The sequence below is a fragment of the Musca autumnalis genome, unplaced genomic scaffold (genome assembly GCF_047663935.1).
Source record: "Musca autumnalis isolate F117 unplaced genomic scaffold, ASM4766393v1 scaffold_3, whole genome shotgun sequence".
Classification (NCBI taxonomy): domain Eukaryota; kingdom Metazoa; phylum Arthropoda; class Insecta; order Diptera; family Muscidae; genus Musca; species Musca autumnalis.
Window position 1 is genome coordinate 4556037 of NW_027411866.1, and position 20942 is coordinate 4576978.

The 20942-nt window shown below is 34.3% G+C and overlaps 2 protein-coding genes across 2 annotated transcripts; both read left to right on the plus strand.

Annotated features, from left to right (window-relative positions):
- Nucleotides 1–528: 528 nt before the first annotated feature.
- LOC141398627 (lon protease homolog, mitochondrial-like) lies at nucleotides 529–1910 on the plus strand. The gene is made up of 2 exons (XM_073976092.1): nucleotides 529–1175; nucleotides 1243–1910. The coding sequence occupies exons 1-2, from the start codon at nucleotides 1030–1032 to the stop codon at nucleotides 1277–1279; spliced, it is 183 nt and encodes a 60-aa protein (XP_073832193.1). The 5' UTR covers nucleotides 529–1029; the 3' UTR covers nucleotides 1280–1910.
- Nucleotides 1911–15163: 13253 nt separating this feature from the next.
- On the plus strand, nucleotides 15164–18720 carry fs(1)K10 (female sterile (1) K10). The gene is made up of 2 exons (XM_073971819.1): nucleotides 15164–16561; nucleotides 17478–18720. Exons 1-2 carry the CDS (start codon nucleotides 15623–15625, stop codon nucleotides 17556–17558), a joined length of 1020 nt encoding a protein of 339 aa, XP_073827920.1. The 5' UTR covers nucleotides 15164–15622; the 3' UTR covers nucleotides 17559–18720.
- The last annotated feature ends 2222 nt before the right edge of the window (nucleotides 18721–20942 follow it).

Sequence of the window (20942 nt, forward strand, 5' to 3'; positions counted from 1 at the left end):
AATTAAAGAAGTTTCCATTAAATTCAATCACATTTGAGTTGACTTTCTCCATTCTCCAATTAATCCAAGCGCATTTGATTTTGCTTCATCATCCTTAAAGGCCTGCGTACATAAGCTGCTTTGCCTGATTGCCTTGCTTTGCTGCTTCAATAAAAAAATAAAAGAACAAAGAAGGCCGACCCAATTTCCAACTGATGGCAACCCAGTTCGAAATTTCGTCTTTATTCTATTATTTTTATTACGTCAGAAATGAAGCAGGTAAGCAAGGCAATCAGGCAAAGCAGCTTATGTACGCAGGCCTTAAGGTATTTTATGTTGCTTTCCCATCACTAGTTCAACTTCCCACATGGACTCCATGGCAGAATAAGAAGGTAATCTCATTTGAAAAAACCGTCCTTGAGCTGCCAAATACAACCATGCATTCGAAACAATATGAAAGTTGTTGTTGTATGTCAATTACAACAAAACAACATATTTGTTTACTTTTTGTTTATATTTTTATAAATATTTACATATATCGCGAGAATGTGGGAAAGTTTACTTTTTCGGTGTTCTATTCTATTTGGAACAAAATATGTATTACATGGTAAGCGGTGTGTGTGGACATGTATGTCGAAATTCTGTGAAAATCCGCTATAATAACAGTGTAGAAGCATATCGAAATTATGTTTCTCGGTTCCTCGGTCCTCAGAACGTAAAAAGAGTTCTAACATGAAAGTTGTTGTATCGTTATTTGCGGTATTACAGATTTTAGAAAAATAGAAATCAAGGAAGTGTATAAGGTTTCTGTTCGCCCTGGTCACGGCAACGAGTTCTTCCTCGCACAAAGATCAAAAAATTGAATCCACCGTACTGGCCGTTGTACGATGATCGATCGTCGTCGCATTTCCCATCGTACGCCTTCCAATATTTTGATTGTGCCTTCTGTAACGTTCCCGTCATTGAAATTATGAATGTTGACAAGGTGAACTAGTGAAATTGGCTCGACCGAATCTGAATTGCTCGCCTTAAATAACTCATTCTCAACGCATGATGAAAAACTCCGATTTGTCTCGTCTTTGTGACCCATGCAAGAAGATCTTGGGTTATCTTTCCTTTAGGAAGGTACCATGTGTTAAGAAGACCAAGACTGTGAATCCTCTGGTAGTTACTGTTGTGGTCGATAGAATTGAATGGTAAGACAAACTTTCCCACTTTTCCCAAAATAGATATTTATTATTTCAATTTTCCCTTTTCTTTCAGTGGCAATGAAGGAGATCCCATTTCAGCCTCCAACTAAACTCCAACTTGGACTTATGTTAAACGTATTTACTAAATTCAACCCGTGTCAAAAATTGTTTATTACAGGCACATAAATATTAGGAAGGCTAAACCCCGGCCGAAGGCTGGCTATTTATAGACAAATTTACAATTAAAAGTTAATTTTGTTTCCATCCACGAGTTTGGCACCTGTCCATAGTCCTATTTCTGTGGACTTTCCCCATACATATTGTATATTGTAACAAAATGTCTAAGGATTCGAGATTAGTGCATATGTTTAACTTAAGTTCATGTTAGAGTTTTTGCGGAACTTTCGAGGCCTATATCTCGGAAAGTATACATTTCCGGGACACCGTTGGAATCAGGACCTAAAAGATGACTTATGGTGAAAATACCGAATTGTTCCGCCAGGTGTGCCTAAAGGCTAAAGGAAAGGAGTTCAAAGATCTTACGCCGTCCCAATCCACTGGTCAATGTTCATCTACCCATGAACATGAATCCGTATGCCAACAAATTGAATGTCTCTACTTCGGTTGTGGCCAAGGATGCTGTTGCCTTGGTTGGTTTCTCCACACTGAGCACGAAACGAAGGAAAAGAAAACAAGATATTTTTATTTGATATTTTTATTCCCATTTGTAAAACATATTGACCATTCAGCATAGCTCCAACAAGAAATTAATAAAATATATTTTTAAAAATCGTATTCGCCATAACTGGCCAATTACAAAAAAAAAAAATGTGTATGCGTTATATGGAAATCTGTTTCTACCTTTAAGAATAATACAAGGATCACAAGGAATACCTTTGGAAAAAAATTCAAATCGATGTAAGCATCCTCTTTGAATTGTGGTGAGTTTTGCAAAAACTTTTCGATGTGCAAATTTCGGGCAAAGCGGATACCATATTCGTAATAGTGCTCAACAGTCACTTTAATTGGGGCCGTCACGGATTTTTTGAACCTTTGGATTATTATCTCAAGAAGTATGTACTTGCCTACGAAATAATGCTGCAAAAATTTTATAGCAATCCAAAACGTGTGTCCAAACTGCACCAACAATTTTGTGTTGGACCGATATACATACACATTCTAAACTAAATGCCTACGCATTAATGTAATCCAAAATGCACAGCATATAGATTAATCGTTTTCTGTACTGATACATTGCCCACTTTGCAAACGTTGCGAGCCTTTTAAAAACTTTTTGACCCACATCTTTCCTTATCAACTGGAAACAAAGAGTCTAGTTGTCTTACAAAATCTTTGACATTGTAGAAACGTGATTGAATCTCGACCACATACATCATGCCATCCATTTTCAGTACACGATTCGCCTCCAGCAAATTGTACGCAAATTTCAAATTTGTACCCATCAAATACAAAAAATAGACTGTCACATGTTAAGAGTCTGTATTTAGCGGTGTACTGACCATATCACAGGAAATTATATAATCTCGACAACTAATCAAATCCATGGAGTACACTTTCTGAGGTACCTGCCAGCAGTCCAGCAAAAGATGTGAATTGTTTTTCTTCGGCATCCTCTATTAAAGAGCCTTTAGCTGCTTCGAGTAAAGTTGGTCCTGCTTTTGCTGTTGTGTTTGTTTTCCTTCTTTTCCCTCCTTAACCCGTCCTACAATGACTGCATTGTTTCATCCTTATCAGATTCCATAGGCATAGAAGGTGGTTCGAGTGGCCCTTTCCCCCAGTAGGTGCTTCATTAGTGGATTTTGCCTTATTTTTCTTCTTTTTGTTATCGTTCTTGGCTATGGGGTTGAATATCATCGGTATTCTTTCCAAAGGACCTTGGAAGAAAGAATTTTTTTGACAACAGGAAGTAAATAAACAATTGCACGTTTTTCTCGACAGCACAGAAAATACCCAAAGTTGTGCCACATCGGCTAATCCGTACGAGAGATAAGCTTCAGTCCAAATGGAAGAATCGATTCCAAATTGTTTTAAAAATTTAATTTGAAATAATAAAAATTTTTATCAGATTGAAAGTGTAAATATAACTGACATACATATGTATATTTTAACATATACATACAAAGTTTGTCAAAATCATTTTGTCAATGAAGGGACGGCAAAGCGAATACAACTCTGTGTGCTGTGAGCGTGAGGTTACCTTGTATCATTGTATCATGCATGGACTCCAACTGCATTCCACACCATTAAAAATGTCCGTCTCGTGAATTACCGCAAAAATGTTCGCAACTTAAGTTTTTATTTCTTTATTTCATAACAAATGCTCTGTTCCTTTACTTACCTGAGGTTACCATTTCTTACCATTTTTAACCTGCAAAGCGTTCCTTTACTTTAAAAAGCATACAATTTATATGAGAGCAGGTTACCACTTTTACCATTTTTTGCCACTGTTACCATTTTTAAAAGTAAAGGAACAGGCCAAAATTCTTAAGGCCTGCGTACATAAGCTGCCTTGCCTGCTTACCTTGCTTACTTCTGATAAAAGAATAAAAAAGAAAAGGGCAACCCAGTTCGAAATTTTCTCGGCCTTCTTTATTCTTTTATTTTTATTATGTCAAAAATGAAGCAGGAAAGCAAGGCAATCAGGCAGAGCAGCTTATGTACGCAGGCCTTTAGAAATGTATACACTCTCTCTTATTCTCTCTTACTAGGCGTTTACACTAGACAGTTTGTCTTCAAATACAACTCTGATTTACTAACACATACATACATTTGTCGTTTGGCTACCAGCTGTCCATCATTCTTTCACAGACAGCCGGGTTAACAAATTCTTGACATTTTTGTGAAAAAGAAGTGAGATGATAATTTACATGTGTTGAAAACAAAAGAATATGTACAAAAACAATATATGTGAACGGAAAACAAAAGGAATTCATCATCGATATCTTTTTGTTTTCCGTTCACATATTTTGTTTTTGTTCATTTTCTTTTGTTTTCAACACATTTCAATTATTATCTCACTTATTTTTACAAAAATGCCAAAAATTTGTCTTCTCTACTGTCTGTGAAAAAATGATGGACAGCTGGGAGACAAACGACAAATGTATGTCCGTGTTTAGACACACAAATTTTTCGGGAAACTAAATTCAGTTTTTGGGCAATAGGGGGTAGGAAAGAGTATTGAGGAGCTCTTTCCCCTCCGCTCTCTCCCATGGTAGAACAAGAAAAGGTAGCAGCAATACCCAGCTGACTGAACTGGGTTGTAGTGTTAGTGTCAAATTCCATTCGACATTTTATGTATTTATTTCTATGTTCGATGTATATTAGGGATATATATTTTTGAAGAACAAATTTATTCATCAGAAAAAAAACTATTTCCCATAAAGACGGCTTCATATCATTGACATGTAACCTCCTCCAGGTCCGAACGACATGCCGCACACTAAAACATCGCTTATAGAGGCGGTACAATATTTTTTAATATGTGTGGTATTTTGTTAAACTTGAAAAGAATAAAGCCCTAATAAACATGTGCTTTTTTGTTTTCAAAAGCAAATGATTGAAACATCTTCTCTTTTTTCAATGAATTACCAGCGACCCGAAACATTTTTGCAAGTATTCTACTTTCTGCGAGAAATTATGCATTTAGTGGAATGATATGGAAAGATTCAAATTGAAAATCTAACGAGTTTTCATTCATGTTTTCCAAAATATTCAATCAAATGTGAAAAAATATTAGTTTTTTAAATTCCAATAATTTATAGACATTTCCTTGTTTTGTTTACATTTACGTTGACACTAAGGTTTACAAACAAAAACAAATTCCTTTGTGGTTGTTGTTCGAGTTGTATTTGTTGTAGTATTAACTTTACCTTGTATTTGTTCTACCATGGCTCTCTCCCAAAAAACTCAATTTACTTTCCCGATAAATTTGTGTGTCTAAACACAGACTATGTATGTGTTAGTAAATCAGAGTTGTATTTGAAGACAAACTGTCTGGTGTAAACGCCTAGTTATGAATTCGCCAGCGGAGGGTGGATAGGGATCAACCAACTGCTTTTGGTTTTTTTGTTTTGTAGGGATCTCTACAGCAACAGCTTATAAATTGCATACAGCGGAGTGCATTTTTCATAACTCCGTGTGGACTGCACCGAAGGATGTTGTGAAATCATAACTCCACATGAACAACTTCCAAAAATTTTTGTTGGGTGTTGTTTCAATAAAAATAATTGAAAATATGCTTTTATCCAGTGTTTTTTCAATAAGTGTTGTGTAACAATTTTGTATGACCAAAATTAAAATTCTCTCATCCCATCGTTGATCGGTACAAAAAGTGGAGAGTGACTGAGTTTGGAAAGTGATGTTATTTTGTAAAATTTGTTAAATTTTTAATAAATTTCCAACTACAAGTAAAAGATTTTAGTATAAAATCCCAACAAAAGTGTTTATTTTGCATGTTTTGTACAAAGTTTGTGGAAATACTAAGATTTTTGTAAACTCCCTTCAGTTTTGCAAGGGAGATTTTTTTCTCCGTGCGGATTTTTTGTTTGTCATAGCAAAGAAGGGAAAAGAGAGAAATTCCGCATGGAATTTTCATTCATGATTGGGCTGAATGTGTTTCTACCTTTAAGGTTAAATACAACGAACTTTGTTGCTTGCTTCACGCTTAAATTCATGTATAAGTCTAATGGTCAAGTGCTATCTAATTAAAATGTGATCTTGCATTTCTTTATTTATGTACATAATTTGAGGATTGGATAAGCGTGAAGGGGAGGTAGTACCTAATTAAAATGTGATCTTGCATTTCTTTATTCATTTAGTCCCGGTCCACACTAGTATGAATTTCATTGAAAAATTTCATGAAATTAGGCGTTCTTAGCTCGAATCTCCCACTGCAGCATTTTTATGATTTTACTCTACTATGGAACTCGATCTAGAGACGCATAATTTCGTGTCAAAATTTCAGTGAAATTACTGTAGTGTGGCGCGTGACTTACATAAATTGAGACTTGTGCTTGGTTTACATTCGGCGTCATTTCGTGATCTCAAATGCGTTTCGTGATTTCGCGCGAAATCAGGCAAAATTTACCATGATTTCTCATACAAAAATGAAATCATCTCATTTCGTGATTTCAGCGAAATCAACATCGAAATCACAGTACACATGATATACAACACTGTTTTTGCCTAAAAAGTACGAAAAGTTGCAACGCTTTTCACATATCACAATAAAGGCCTGCGTACATAAGCTGCTTTGCCTGATTGCCTTGCTTTGCTGCTTCAATAAAAAAATAAAAGAACAAAGAAGGCCGACCCAATTTCCAAACTGATGGCAACCCAGTTCGAAATTTCGTCTTTATTCTCATGGTAGAACAAATACAAGGTAAAGTTAATACTACAACAAATACAACTCGAACAACAACCACAAAGGAATTTGTTTTTGTTTGTAAACCTTAGTGTCAACGTAAATGTAAACAAAACAAGGAAATGTCTATAAATTATTGGAATTTAAAAAACTAATATTTTTTCACATTTTATTGAATATTTTGGAAAACATGAATGAAAACTCGTTAGATTTTCAATTTGAATCTTTCCATATCATTCCACTAAATGCATAATTTCTCGCAGAAAGTAGAATACTTGCAAAAATGTTTCGGGTCGCTGGTAATTCATTGAAAAAAGAGAAGATGTTTCAATCATTTGCTTTTGAAAACAAAAAAGCACATGTTTATTAGGGCTTTATTCTTTTCAAGTTTAACAAAATACCACACATATTAAAAAATATTGTACCGCCTCTATAAGCGATGTTTTAGTGTGCGGCATGTCGTTCGGACCTGGAGGAGGTTATTTTTTTTATTTATTTTTTTTATTTATTTATTGATTCCTGCACAACAAGATTGAGATCTTATAAATTATAGTGCAGGGGTACAAGTAAAGAAAACATATCCATCTTAAGAATATTACAATATTATGAATGGTGTAAAATTGCATGATAAAAATAACAAACAGGTTTAGGAAGAGTTTACATTTAATTAAAACATATTTATATAATAATTTTGAAAAAGAGAAAAAAAGTAAGAAAGAAAAAAAAGTAAAAAAAAAGTAAGGATATCCATATGGTTACATTTGTATGACCGTTATTGAATTTTGGATGTAGTTATGAAGTTTATTCTTAAATGTTTGTGCATTGCTGATGCTTTGTAACTCATTTGGAAGAGAATTCCAGAGACATATTGAGTTAATAAAAAATTGACAATCTGATACAGGGCTCCGTCTTGCCAATGGAACAAGTTTTTTTCCTCTTTCAGATCTTCCAAATTTTAACTTTTCAAAAAGATATTTTGGAGTTTTTTTGTATATAATTTTTTGTAGAAGTATTAGGGCTTTCATTTTGAGGAGAGAGTTTAAGCTCATGCCGTAAAGGGAATTAGCATATTGTGAGATATGTTGAGTTCTGGACAAGCCATAAACATAACGAGCGATACTATTAAAAGCTACGTTCAATTTGCGTTTGCTAACCGAATCACATTTTGCAAAAAGTTCGCATGCATAGATTAAACCAGGTACCAGATAAGTTTTTGCTAGGAGGAACCTGATATTGAGTGGAGTAAATGGATGAAGAAGCCACAAAGAACGTAATTTTCCATAGGTTTTCCCGACGACTTGGTTAATGTGGTTTGTCCAGCTTAGAGAAGAGTTAAAAACAATTCCTAAATTTTTAGCACTTTCCACAACTGCTATGTTTTCTTGATTTAACACTAATTCAATATTTTGTATCCTGACATTTTTCCTTTTATGGATAGCTAAACACATCGATTTTTTTCGGGTTTAGGACAAGACCGTTGGCACATGCCCACTTGTAAATTCTGTTCAGATCATAGTTTATTTTTTGAATGCACTGGCTAACGTCGTCAAGAGTACTGCTCAAATATATCTGCACGTCATCGGCGTACATGTGCATACGGCAGTGTGTGAGTTGGAGAGGTAGGTCATTGGCATACATTGAGAACAAAAGGGGTCCAATAATAGATCCTTGTGGGACTCCCTTTGTAACTGCCAGAGATTTGGATTTAGTGTTTCCGAAATACACAGATTGCGTTCGATTGAGTAGATAGGAACGAATTAGATTAGTTGAGGTATCGGTGAAATTAAAGAAGTGTTTTAGTTTATAGCAAAGCGTTCGGTGATCAACTGTGTCGAATGCTTTTGAGTGGTCAAGTAGGACGAGAAAGCATGCCTTGTTTTCATCAATCTCACTCCTTATCGATTCAGAGACGTCCAGAAGGGCAGTTAAACAGCTGTGATCAGCACGGAATCCAGATTGGATATCTGTGAGTAAAGATTCACGTTGTAAGTATTCTATAAGCTGCTTATGAATTATTTTTTCGAAGACTTTTGATAGATATGGTAAAATTGCGATAGGGCGAAATTCCATATTAGGTTTTGGCACTGGTATAATTTTGGCGTGTTTCCAAATGGAAGGAAACGTACTAGTAGTCAATATGGTATTGAAAAGGAAGGTGAAATGAGGCAGTAAACATGGAAGCAGTATTCGAATGAACTTAGGATCCATATCATCAGGACCTATAGCGTTAGATTTGACGCTAGAGAAACAATTCAAGACTTCCTCATTTGTGACACAGCGAAATTCGAAAAAACCCTCGCTACTTGTACCATTATCATTAAATGCATAGAAGGATGGGTCGGTCTGAATCCTTGGTAAATTAACGAAAGTTTTATTCATTTCTTCAACGTCACCTATACACGATCCGGGGGTTTTTGGTTTTCCAATCCCGATCTCGCGAATAACACTCCATTTTGACTTTGAGTCGATGGCAGAGCTAAACCGAAATAAGTAGTGTTCGGTTTTAGCGGTCTTGATACTTCTGTTAACCAATCTGCGTGCAAGGCGGTACTCTTCATGAAGCTCTGGAGTTTTGTATCTTTTCCACCTGGAGTATGCTCTATCCCTATCTGCTATTTGACGTTTGATATCCGAAGTAACCAAGGTCTGCAATTAGGCGATCTTCGCTTATTTTTGATTGGAACAGTATCGTTGTATAATGAGTGAATATTATGTTGGAGAAAGTGGAGTTGCTGATCAACAGAAATAAGGGAAAACATATCATTCCAGTTGATCTGTAGAAATTTGTCTTCCAAATCACTGTATCTTAAATTCCTATAGTCACGGAACGAGTATATCTGATCTATTGGTTGAATATTAAAATTGTATGAAAGGAAAATAAGGTCATGCTTTGAGAAACACGGTGCTGAAACTTGATCATATAGTAAGATGTTCGCGGTGTTATTGACAAAAAAAGATCTAGTAGAGTATTAACTGTGAATGAATAGTGGGTGGCAATTGTATTGTTAACACTGTATAATCCCAAAGCTAGCATGTTATTCGTTAATGTAGAATCGACAAGAATATTGGAGTTAAAATCCCCTGTAAGTATGACATCAGAATAACCCAGTGTAATAATTTCAAGGACTTCTTGTAAGCGGTTCAGATCGATGGTATTGTTTGGTCGATAGATACACCCAATTAGCATTTTATTGCTGTGACTTTTAAGTTCTATGAAAACATATTCAACTCCATCGCCAATTTGTGATCTAGAGTGAAATTTTGCATTTAGTGTGTTTTTAGCAATAATAGCAACGCCGCCACCACGACGCTCTCTATCTGATCTAAAGACCGTGTAGCCCTGAAGATTGATAAGTGCATCAGGAATAGATGGGTTGAGCCACGTTTCAGAGATACATATTATGTCTATCCCTGAATTTTCAAAAATATATACAAATTCATCAGCTTTATTTACCACACTTTGAGAGTTTATGTGGCAAATATTAATACCTTTTTGTTGTTTGGATAAAATTTTGACTAGATTTTTAGTGACATCCCTGGAATCTCTGCCTACATTACCGGATAGAGTCATATTTGATTGGAAAAAGATAAAAAGCTACGGCATCAGCAAAATGCATGACTAAACATAATAATATCCAAAATATTTTTATAAATTCATAATGGGTCATACAATGTAATGAAATGGTCGATTTAATAGTTACAAAATGACAAATTAATTCAAAAATGATATTGAAGAGAAATGTATATGTGTATAAAACTATATAATGATTCCATGTTGGAGTTATGATTTTATTGTGGCTGTGGTTCCATACGAGATACATTATCAGAAGAACGAAATTCATCAAGGATTTGTTGATGGTTGACACATATGGGCTCATCGCTGTTGTGACTTTTAATATAAACAAGTCCTCGAAAGGTGTAGGCAGATTTTATAGAACCCTTCTTCTTCAAGTGTATGGCTTCTTGTAGAAAGTAAAAATTTGTATTTGAGAGGTTCTCATTTATGTAGAATAAGGAATTCGAATTAAAGCCGATGGAATTCAAAGTAAGTTTGTAATTATTAAGGCCTGCGTACATAAGCTGCTCTGCCTGATTGCCTTGCTTACCTGCTTCATTTCTGACGTAATAAAAATAATAGAATAAAGACGAAATTTCGAACTGGGTTGCCATCAGTTGGAAATTGGGTCGGCCTTCTTTGTTCTTTTATTTTTTTATTGAAGCAGCAAAGCAAGGCAATCAGGCAAAGCAGCTTATGTACGCAGGCCTTTAGCCTTTTTATAACCCGCAAGTGACTTGAGGAATGAGTTTTTATCATAAGGCGACATGAATTTGACGATGATGACACCATCGGGTGAATTAACATTTTTAGTGTTATTACGATACTGTAGGCGATGAATTGATTTAATTCGTGGGGCGGCTATATTGTAGGAATAGCAAATGTTACTGAAAACATCCATAAGCTTCTCATGTTTTTGATATGGGACCCCATTTATTCGGATTTCGCAGGCTACAAATGCATTTTCTTGTCTAAGGAGTTGAGTGCGAATATCTGCAATATCTTTATCGATGTTTGCACTTTTGCATGCGCCTTCTTCTAATTTAGTCACTCTTTCGTGTATATCAACTAGTTCGTTTCTCATATCAGACAATTTGTTATCAAATTCCTGTATAATTCTAGTTTCCGTATCCGACAGCATTGATTTGAACTCATCCATTAGGCGTTTACTTAGCTTGCTGAAGCGTTCATCGAGTATCTGGACCATACGTAGAGGCGAATCAGACATCCGTGGAGTTTTTGATAAATTTCCATAGGAACGCTGATAGTTACTTTCTCTATCGCGTTTCGGCGCTCTAGAGTCTTTTATAAGCAATTCGTTATCTACGGAGATATTTATCTGTGTAACATCGCCTTGCTCAGCCATTATGAATGTGGGGAAACCCAGGTGTAAAGGTACTCACAAGTTAGCCAGTAAGAAAGATAGGAAATAGAGTATATTTTTAGGCGCTCGTAAATGTCGTTTGCAGTTTTTTAACTGTTATTAAAAATCTATGTTGGTTAAAAGCTCACAAAATATGTTAATGCAGATAGATCCGTATATTGATGTGTAAAAAGTTTGACACTTAACAATTATGTTTATGCGGAGAGAAAGAATTTTGACGTAAATCACTCTCACGAAGATAATTCTCTTTATCTTAGCTCACTCCAGTTTGCTTGTTTTTATTGTTTTGTGTTTTTTTTTTTTTTTTGGTTTTTGCAATGTTTTATTTACGAAATGAAATAAAAAGTTTTCAAATAAATACACGTAAAGGTATTCCACGGCGTTATTATTTATGAAATTGATTACAGGGTGTAGTTAAAATTGTGTTTATTGTTTATTTTTCTTTGTAATATCGGCTTTTATTTAAAATTAGAGTAATCAGTGGGATTACTCAATGATATGAAGCCGTCTTTATGGGAAATAGTTTTTTTTTCTGATGAATAAATTTGTTCTTCAAAAATATATATCCCTAATATACATCGAACATAGAAATAAATACATAAAATGTCGAATGGAATTTGACACTAATAGCTCATTTAGACTAGCCATAAATCCTCGACTGGATTTAATAAATCCAGTACAAATCTCATTGCATTTAGATATACATTTTGGAGGATTTAAATGGCAGTCAGCTGATTTTTGTTCATAGCACAATTACCAAGGTAGATGCATCAGCCCATCTGAACGAATGTGAAACGTCAAAAGAATTTTTACAAATGTATTGTTTAATACTGAAAATGTTAGCACATTATGCTACTAATGCTAACTAAAGAGCAAATAATTATTTTATCGCAGTTTGCCCATCTAAAATAAATAAACGAATTATTTTATCGTTTAGGGGTAGTTTACACTATATGTAAATGTCATATGACATGAAATTTTCCATCGTTAAATATTCACTAATATGTGGAATATTGGAGATTTTCCTTACGCCATTTATTCTATGCGTCCACCCCAACAAAAATATAATAATATTACGTCTCCACATTGCCTCCGTGGGTAGATATGGAATGTTTTTATTTCGTGTCATATGACATTGATAGATAGTGTAAACTACCTCTTAGACATCATAAATATTAGTCTTGGTTGATTAAAATCAACTTTGTACATCAAAACAAATTTAATTTTTCCGCCTTGTTTACAAATTTTTAAATTTTAAATTATCTATCGATAATTTATCTTATCGATGCATCTACCTTGTTTCTTGTGCCAGCTTGCAACTTTTTGTATTTTCTAGCAACATGTTGCTAAAAACAGAGTTGTATACGAGGATTTATGCCAGATTTAAAATAAATCCACTCAATAGGAGGATTTATTTTTGTATGGGAAATCTGGTAGATTTTGGCTGGATTTAGCAAATAAATCCTGATAATGTGCTAAATCCGGCTAATGGTGTCATATCTAAATGGCATATAACACTACAACCCAGTTCAGTCAGCTGGGTATTGCTGCTACCTTTTCTTGTTCTACCATGCTTTATTCTATTATTTTTATTACGTCAGAAATGAAGCAGGTAAGCAAGGCAATCAGGCAAAGCAGCTTATGTACGCAGGCCTTAAAGCTTTGTTCCTTTACTTTTTTAATGTTAAGGGTGGTAAAAGAGAAAAATGTCAAAATTGCTCAAAATTGCTCTCTCATGAACATTTTTACCAGAAAAATAAAGGAACGGAAAAGTGGTAGATCTGGCAGCAATGTCTTTTTCATTGCGAAATAATCGTCAAACAAAAGTCGAAAAATCTGTTCTGCCATTTTTTTACCTGCAGAAATTTTGCTGGTAGCCTGTGGTAGAAGAGAAAGCCATTTACGGTCTCTCTTCACTCTCTTAAAAATTGCTTCCAGTTTTACCACTTTTCGGGGTTAAGGACAGCTTTGCAGGTTAAAAATGGTAACAAATGGTAAAAATGGTAACCTCAGGTAAGTAAAGGAACACAGCACAACACAAGATAGATGGTCAATTGATGGTCAAGATTAAATTACTTTGTTACAATGCTATTTGTCATGGTGTTCCCGTACTGTTTTAATGGTAATGTTAGAAAAATGAGCGAATTGTCAAATATTGCTTCCCCATACAAATTTCGTAAAAAATACGGGAACGGAAAAAAGACGGAAATTGCAAAAACTCCAGCAGAAATGTCAAAATCAACGTATCAGCCATGGTACAATAATTCTTAGGTAGGCCACAGCTAACAGCTGATTACAATTTTTTTTTTTGTTATGGCTTAATCTGTCAAAACCGTGTTGACATGCAGAGTTGATATTTATTATTGATCAACAAATTCAACTCTGTTTTGTTTTCATTTCAACATTTCGTTCGTTCTTCTTCTTTGTATACTCATCCGTTATCATTCATCAAAACAATTTTGACGTTTTAAGCCATAGCGACAGGGTTGTATTTTTTTGGCGATTCTCATACCTGGCCTACCTATGAATTATTGTACCATGGTATCAGCTATCGTGTTTAGCTATGAACATGCTGCTAGTTTCTACTAGGCCAAAATTGTATGGCAGAAAACAGAAGAAGAGGGTGTTATTCGTCGCTATTTTTGTTTAAAGAGAAATGCAAGTCTTGCTAGATTTCGGAGTACGGGAACGCATTTTTAGCACTAAACGGGAAAACTATTGCAAGTAGTAATATTTTGCAGGTTCTGAACACAACTTTTATTTATCAAAATTTATTATTATGATGTCTCAACGATAAAATCATTTTGTTTATTTTTTCACTTGTTAGGACTATACACAGTTAATACGATACATAAATAAATTTACGATAATTTTCGAAACAAAGTTGTAAAGTTCTATATTGTCATATATTTTTGATGACTAATTCAATTTACAACAATTTGTTTTGAAAATTCATGTTCGATCAGCTGCGCATATGCATATACCTTGATTAAACGCCTGTTATACTATGTTTACATTTACGAAATCCACTCGATTTCAACTGTCAATTCCATTGCTCAAACGTCAAATGAAACCCAATCGATTTCAGATGAGTTTTCATTTGACGTATACACAAAGGAATTGACAGATGAAATCGAGTGGATTTCGTAAATGTAAACATAGTACTAAAGGGGAACGCAGGCGGATTTGCAAAGAGTTCCTGGCATTCCTTTATAATTTGAAATTTGGGGAAGCAAGCAAAGCTAGCGACGATTGATTCTGTTCTGGCCTTTAGGCATGTTCGATAACTTCGCAAGTAAAACGTATTTGCAAGTTCTTGCAACTACTTGCAAGTACTTCTCATTTCCCTGTTAGTGAACAAGTTTGTTACCGAGCAGCATTTTATAAATGTTTGTACAATTCTGTTTCTATGAAAATATTAAATGCAAACTTTTATAAAGGAGAAAAATGTCAAATGAAAAAAATATATCAAATGAAAAAGTAAAAGTTGTAAACTGCTTCCATATGAATTATATGGTATCTGAAGTAACTCTTATGTTACACGCAAAAACTTTCACACGAAACTTTCCCATTATTTTGGCGTTCATAGATCGAGTTCCATACAAAAGTAATGTTATGAAATTACTGTAATCCACTGTGACAACACATATGTAAAATGACATATCGTGTAAAGTACCCATTAAAGCGCTCGGCACATACGATGCGTTGAGAGTCGCGGTACAACAACCACATGAAAAAAGTGTAAGTGATGCCAAGTTTTTTGAAAAACAACAATGTGGCTGACGCATAAACGTTGAATGTGTTTAGGGCATAATTCGTTCCGGTACTACACATCTCTAGTTTTGAGTAACAAGTACTCGAATACCAAATGCTCACACAACACAATTACTCGAGAAGATAATAATCGGCTTCATTAATTTGTGAAAAATAGCTTGGAAAAAAGAAGTGAAAGAGAAAAATTGTGATTTAGAAAAATAAAAAACTACATATTTAATATAACAAAAAAAAAGGAAAATATCATAAACCACCTATTACACTGTTAGGAAAAACTTCATATTTTTATTAGATAATTTGCTATAACAAAATATTTAGAGAGAAGACGACGTAACGAGGCATCGTAGAAAAGAAAAATGGTATCGAAAAAAAATTTTCCTCAAAATCAAAATGGCAGAGTCAATGCAGGACAACAGCGCCAGATGCCATATAAAAAGCCACCAATGAAACCACCGATGAACAACAATTTCAATAATCCAATGTTCAATGTAAGTCAAATACCGGACAATCCCGGATATTTAGATTTTGATTTTAATTTACCACCGAACAATGGCAATAACGCCGCCTTCAACAAGAATAACAATATCAACTCCGCAGCAGATGCTAAAAAGAAGAATAACAAAAATAAACCGAAAAATGGAAAACCCCAGCAAAGTGTTGGTGTTTGGAAGAACAACAATCAGGGTGGGGGATTAGGTCCGTCAAGCAATCCCCGTTTTAATGGACCACGAAACAACTTTGGAATGACAACTAGGGCTCGTGGTAATCGCATGATCCCACCAGGTCCTCGTGGTATGGGTCCAATGGGGGGATTCCAGCCACCAATGGGTGGTTTCCAACCTCCAATGATGCCGCCTATGCCAATGCGTCCACCAATGCCCCCAATGGGCATGGGCGTCCAGCCACCACCACCACCATTTATGCGTCGCAATGGACCCATGCCACCAATTCCGCCCATGATTCCACCACGCATGATACCACCGGCACCTTTCATTGCTGGCGGAAAGATTAAGAAGAATAAATTGAGTCCCAACAAAAAGGTTACCAAAGGAAAGGGCAGTACCGTAAAAACTCTAAAGAATTTAATTAATCAATATCCAATTGACAAGCCGTGGGTGACCAGCGAAATACGCGAAGAACATGATAAGAAAGTTGATATTGAAAATCGCCTGAAAGGTAATAAAGACGATGAATTGTTTGCACAATTCAAAGTTCAACGCGACAAATTTGTGGCCATGTATGAGGCCGCCAGAGAGGAATATTTGAAAAAGGAGGCTGCATCGGTAAAGGCTAAGGTAAATTTATTTGATAATACCTGAACAATAACAATATTATATGTAGATTTTATACATTTGCGCCATCGTACAATGAAACCTACATACGTACGTAATAAGGCAGCGGAAATCACAAAGAAATGCATTTGTGGAGGGGGATTACAGCATTGTCAGCATTATCGAATATGATATGTAAAAAATGGGACAACTAGAAAAAAAATTAGTATTGAGGAGAAAAATAATCAATTTTGTGAAAAGAACAAAGTAGGCTGGAAATCAAAATCGCAACCATGTCCATCATGGTTGAACTAAATATAGAATAGGGCTGCACTCACTGTTATTTGATAGAACTCTCTGAAGAAATTCTGTAAAAATGTCACAATCAAGGTACAGGGTATGAACCAATTAAATAACACAAAACAAGTCACCAATTTTCCTCAATCAAATTTGTAGAGTAAAATGTTCTTAAAGACAGAGCGGGTGAGCGTCTTTGTCATTGATACTTCTCATATGAGGTTGCAAGTTTTACGATTTTTTTAGTATGAAAACACTTTACCTTACTTCTTTACAAAAACATAAGGATTTATAGATAGCAGCCGAGGTTCACGCATTCCTATTATCACTGTCACGAAAACTAACGTTAACAATGGGGTGTAGATGATAAAATTAATTAGCCCAAAATAAAAATTAAACAATCCATACTAGCCAATAGTGGGAAAATGTAAAAAGTAATCCAATGATTTGTTTTTTTTTTTTCGTCATTTTATGCCAACACTACAATGCATTTGATCCATCACATATGCCATTTCGAAAAAAAATATTTGTATTGCTTGATATAATATTTACTAAAAGTGTTTTTTCTTTTTGCATACAAAGTGTTTAATATAATTATTTTATTTCTTAAATTTCTTTTTTTTTCAAATTAAAATTTTTACAGGATGAAAAAGACAAACAAACAAATACAACCAAAAAGGATGATAAAAAAGAGGCAAACACAAATGAAAATAAAAAGAATTAACTTTTGAATGGTATACAATTTAAATAAATAGACAAAAGTGCAAGAGCTGACAAAATAAGAGAGAGCTTCAATATATACAAGAAAATCATGCAGTACACAGTATCTTGAAAAAAGTTCTGAAACATTAAAAACCAAAAACAAAGCTAATTATTTTAATGATTTTTTTCCAAAGCTTAAATCACAAAAATAACAAAAAATAACTAAAACAAAAACATTTTCCAATAATTACATATATTTATCTGTGTCTATTTAAAAAATGTAATAATAAAATGTAATGCAAATATCATATTTAAAATCAGAACTTGTTCTTATTTGCAAACGATAAACAATTTTAAACATGATTAAATAAACTTTAAAAGCAACGTTCTGTTTTTAAAGCAGCTGCAACATTTTGGCTTGCTAGGCTGCCTAAAATATCATTAAATATAACAAAAACTAAAAAAATTACCTCTAAATTTTAAGATTATTCAAATAAACTTTTGAAAATAAATTATTTACACAATATTTCATTTGCATAAAAATTATACAAAACTTAAAAATATCATTGTAAGAGATTGGTATCTACAACCATAAATTAAATTTATTTTTGCTAACTTGTAAATGACTGGGCGACCAATTTTGTTTAAAAAGAATGCTATATCTTGTTCAAATCTGTTTGGTGTGATGTTTCTAGTTTCCCCAAAAGGCTAAACGAAATATGAACACTGGAAACATATTTTCAGTCCTTTACTTTATAATGCTACGAAATGGAAATATCCACAACAGATTTTTAGAGTCGACCCTGTATTCTATATTGCTGTCAAAGTCGTCAACAAACCCCCTCACCAAGGCGTCAGGGTACTTCAGTTTTAGTACAAGGGGTTTATATTGTTTGTAAAATTTTTGGCCAAAAACAAAGCTCTTTTTCATTTGTATTGTTTGTCTTAATTTTCCACAACAACTATTGTTAAAAAAAATAAGTTAAAATAGTCGCCGCATGTACGATTGTTACATTTCTATGTTGCCTTGGCAAGAAATGTATACAAACAACCACAACAACAAATAATATAAAAATTTGTCGATATTTTAACTTGTTCTTTTGTACAATATATCTAACCACCTATATATTTTAGTGTGTAAGTGTAAAAGATTAAAATAAAGTTAAGTTTAACCAGAGTGTAAACCATGTCTTTATTTTATAAGCGAAAAATGAGGTAAGTCTCTAAGGGACATTATTAACGAACGATACATGCAGTATTCAAACTCTTTAAACCCCATCCCGGGGTGCCGCAGCACATATCAGAAGTGCTGCTGTCTTGTATCGGATTTATTTTATGTATTTAATTACAACTACATTTATGGAGAAAAGTCTCCGGAACCTTAAGTTAAAAGGTGGAATCAAAAGTCGTTCATTTCCGAAAGAATATAGACGAAGTATTCTTACCATATGCAGGATCAATCTACAACTGAATATCCGAAAAAATGTTTCACAACTGAAACATCAGTTGATTCCTCGGAGGGAGCTCTATACAGAAGTTTCTAGCTGCACGCAACAATTACATGGGATTGTACTCATCAAAGACGGTGCCAATACTTGTCATCCCAAAAAGAAGGGAAAAGAGTCATGCGATACGTTTATTCTGTTAGTTGGCGTCTTTTGTCGAAACTTTTCTTTGATGTAGTTTTAGTAATTGTGTTAATATTAGTTTTCTGTTTTTTATAAGATATTCTAATTACAGATTCCGTAGATATCGTGGATTTTTTTCGTTTGGAAGATCAGTGAGGAATGTTAAAATTGTTTTACCAAGAATGACGTCAATTTTCAGTGTTCGAAAATAAACACTATGGTATCGTACCGTACCGTTCTGTACCGTACCAAGGTGGATAGGTACACTACGATAGTGTACCGCTCCGGAACACAAACACTAAAAAATATTTTAGTGATACTGTACCGGAACACAACGATAAACGTAGTGTACCGCATGCCGGAGCACTAAAAATCGTAGTGCTCCGACTGCGGAGGACTAAAAATCGTAGTGTTCCGACTGCGGAGCACTAAAAATTTTAGTGTTCCGACTGCCGGAGCACTAAAAATCGTAGTGCTCCGACTGCGGAGCACTAAAAATTTTAGTGTTCCGACTGCGGAGCACTAAAAATTTTAGTGTTCCGACTGCCGGATCACCAAAAATCATAGTGTTGGAACACTAAAAAATAATAAAGGTATTATGTTTTCTTAAATTTGATCAAATAAAAATTAAGATAAACTGTTACATCCATGTATGTTTAAATATTTAAAACACATTGCGAAATTTGGTCAAAATTATGAAAAAACTATATTTAGTTATTTGTGGAATGAAGCACAAAGATCGTCGTGTCGGAGCACTAAAAATCGTTTTTTACCACGTTTTGAAACTATAAGGTAATGAACCATATATGAATTTATTATGATTTCTGAGGAAATTAAATATTTATATATATTTTTTAATAAATACAAATTAAAAGAAAATGTGAAAAACATCTAATTTGGTTCGTGGACAATGGAGCACTAAAAATCGTAGTGTTCGTCTGCGGAACACTAAAAATCGTAGTGTTCCGACTGTCGGAGCACTAAAAATCGTAGTGTTCCGTCTGTCGGAACACTAAAAATCGTAGCGTACCACGAGCCGAAACGCTAAAAATAATGTTAAGATAATCGTCTGTTTATTATGTGAGCACATTGTTTCGATTTTTAGAGATGTGGCAGTCGGAACACTACGATTTTTAGTTATCCGGCAGTCGGAACTCTACGATTTTTATTGCTCCGCAGCCGTACACTACGATTTTTTGTTCCATTGTTTCGATTGTTAGAGATCCGGCAGTCGGAACACTACGATTTTTAGTGATCCGGCAGTCGGAACACTACGATTTTTAGTGCTCCGCAGCCGAACACTACGATTTTTATTGATCCATTGTCTAAAAATCAAATCAAGCGTTTTCACGTGTTCTATTAAATTTTATTTCTTAATTTGTATTTATTAAAAAAAAAAAATAAAAAATATTTAATTTTCATTACAAATCATAATAAACTCATATATCCACAGTCAGGACACTGCAATTTGTAGTGCGCCATTGTACAACAACCGAATCAATGTTTTTCATATTTTCTACTTAAGTTCCCAACGTTATTCATTAATATGTATACATACATGGATTTAAGAGGTGTATCTGAGTTTTTATGTCTTAATTTGTACTTATCACAAAAATTATAAATATTTAATTTTCCTCGCAAATTATAATCAACTCGTGTGTGGTACATTATCATTATGTTATTTTTTAGTGTTCCGACATGTGGTACACAACGATTTTTTAGTGCTCCGACTGCGGAGCACTACGATTTTTAGTGTTCCGACTGCGGAGCACTACGAT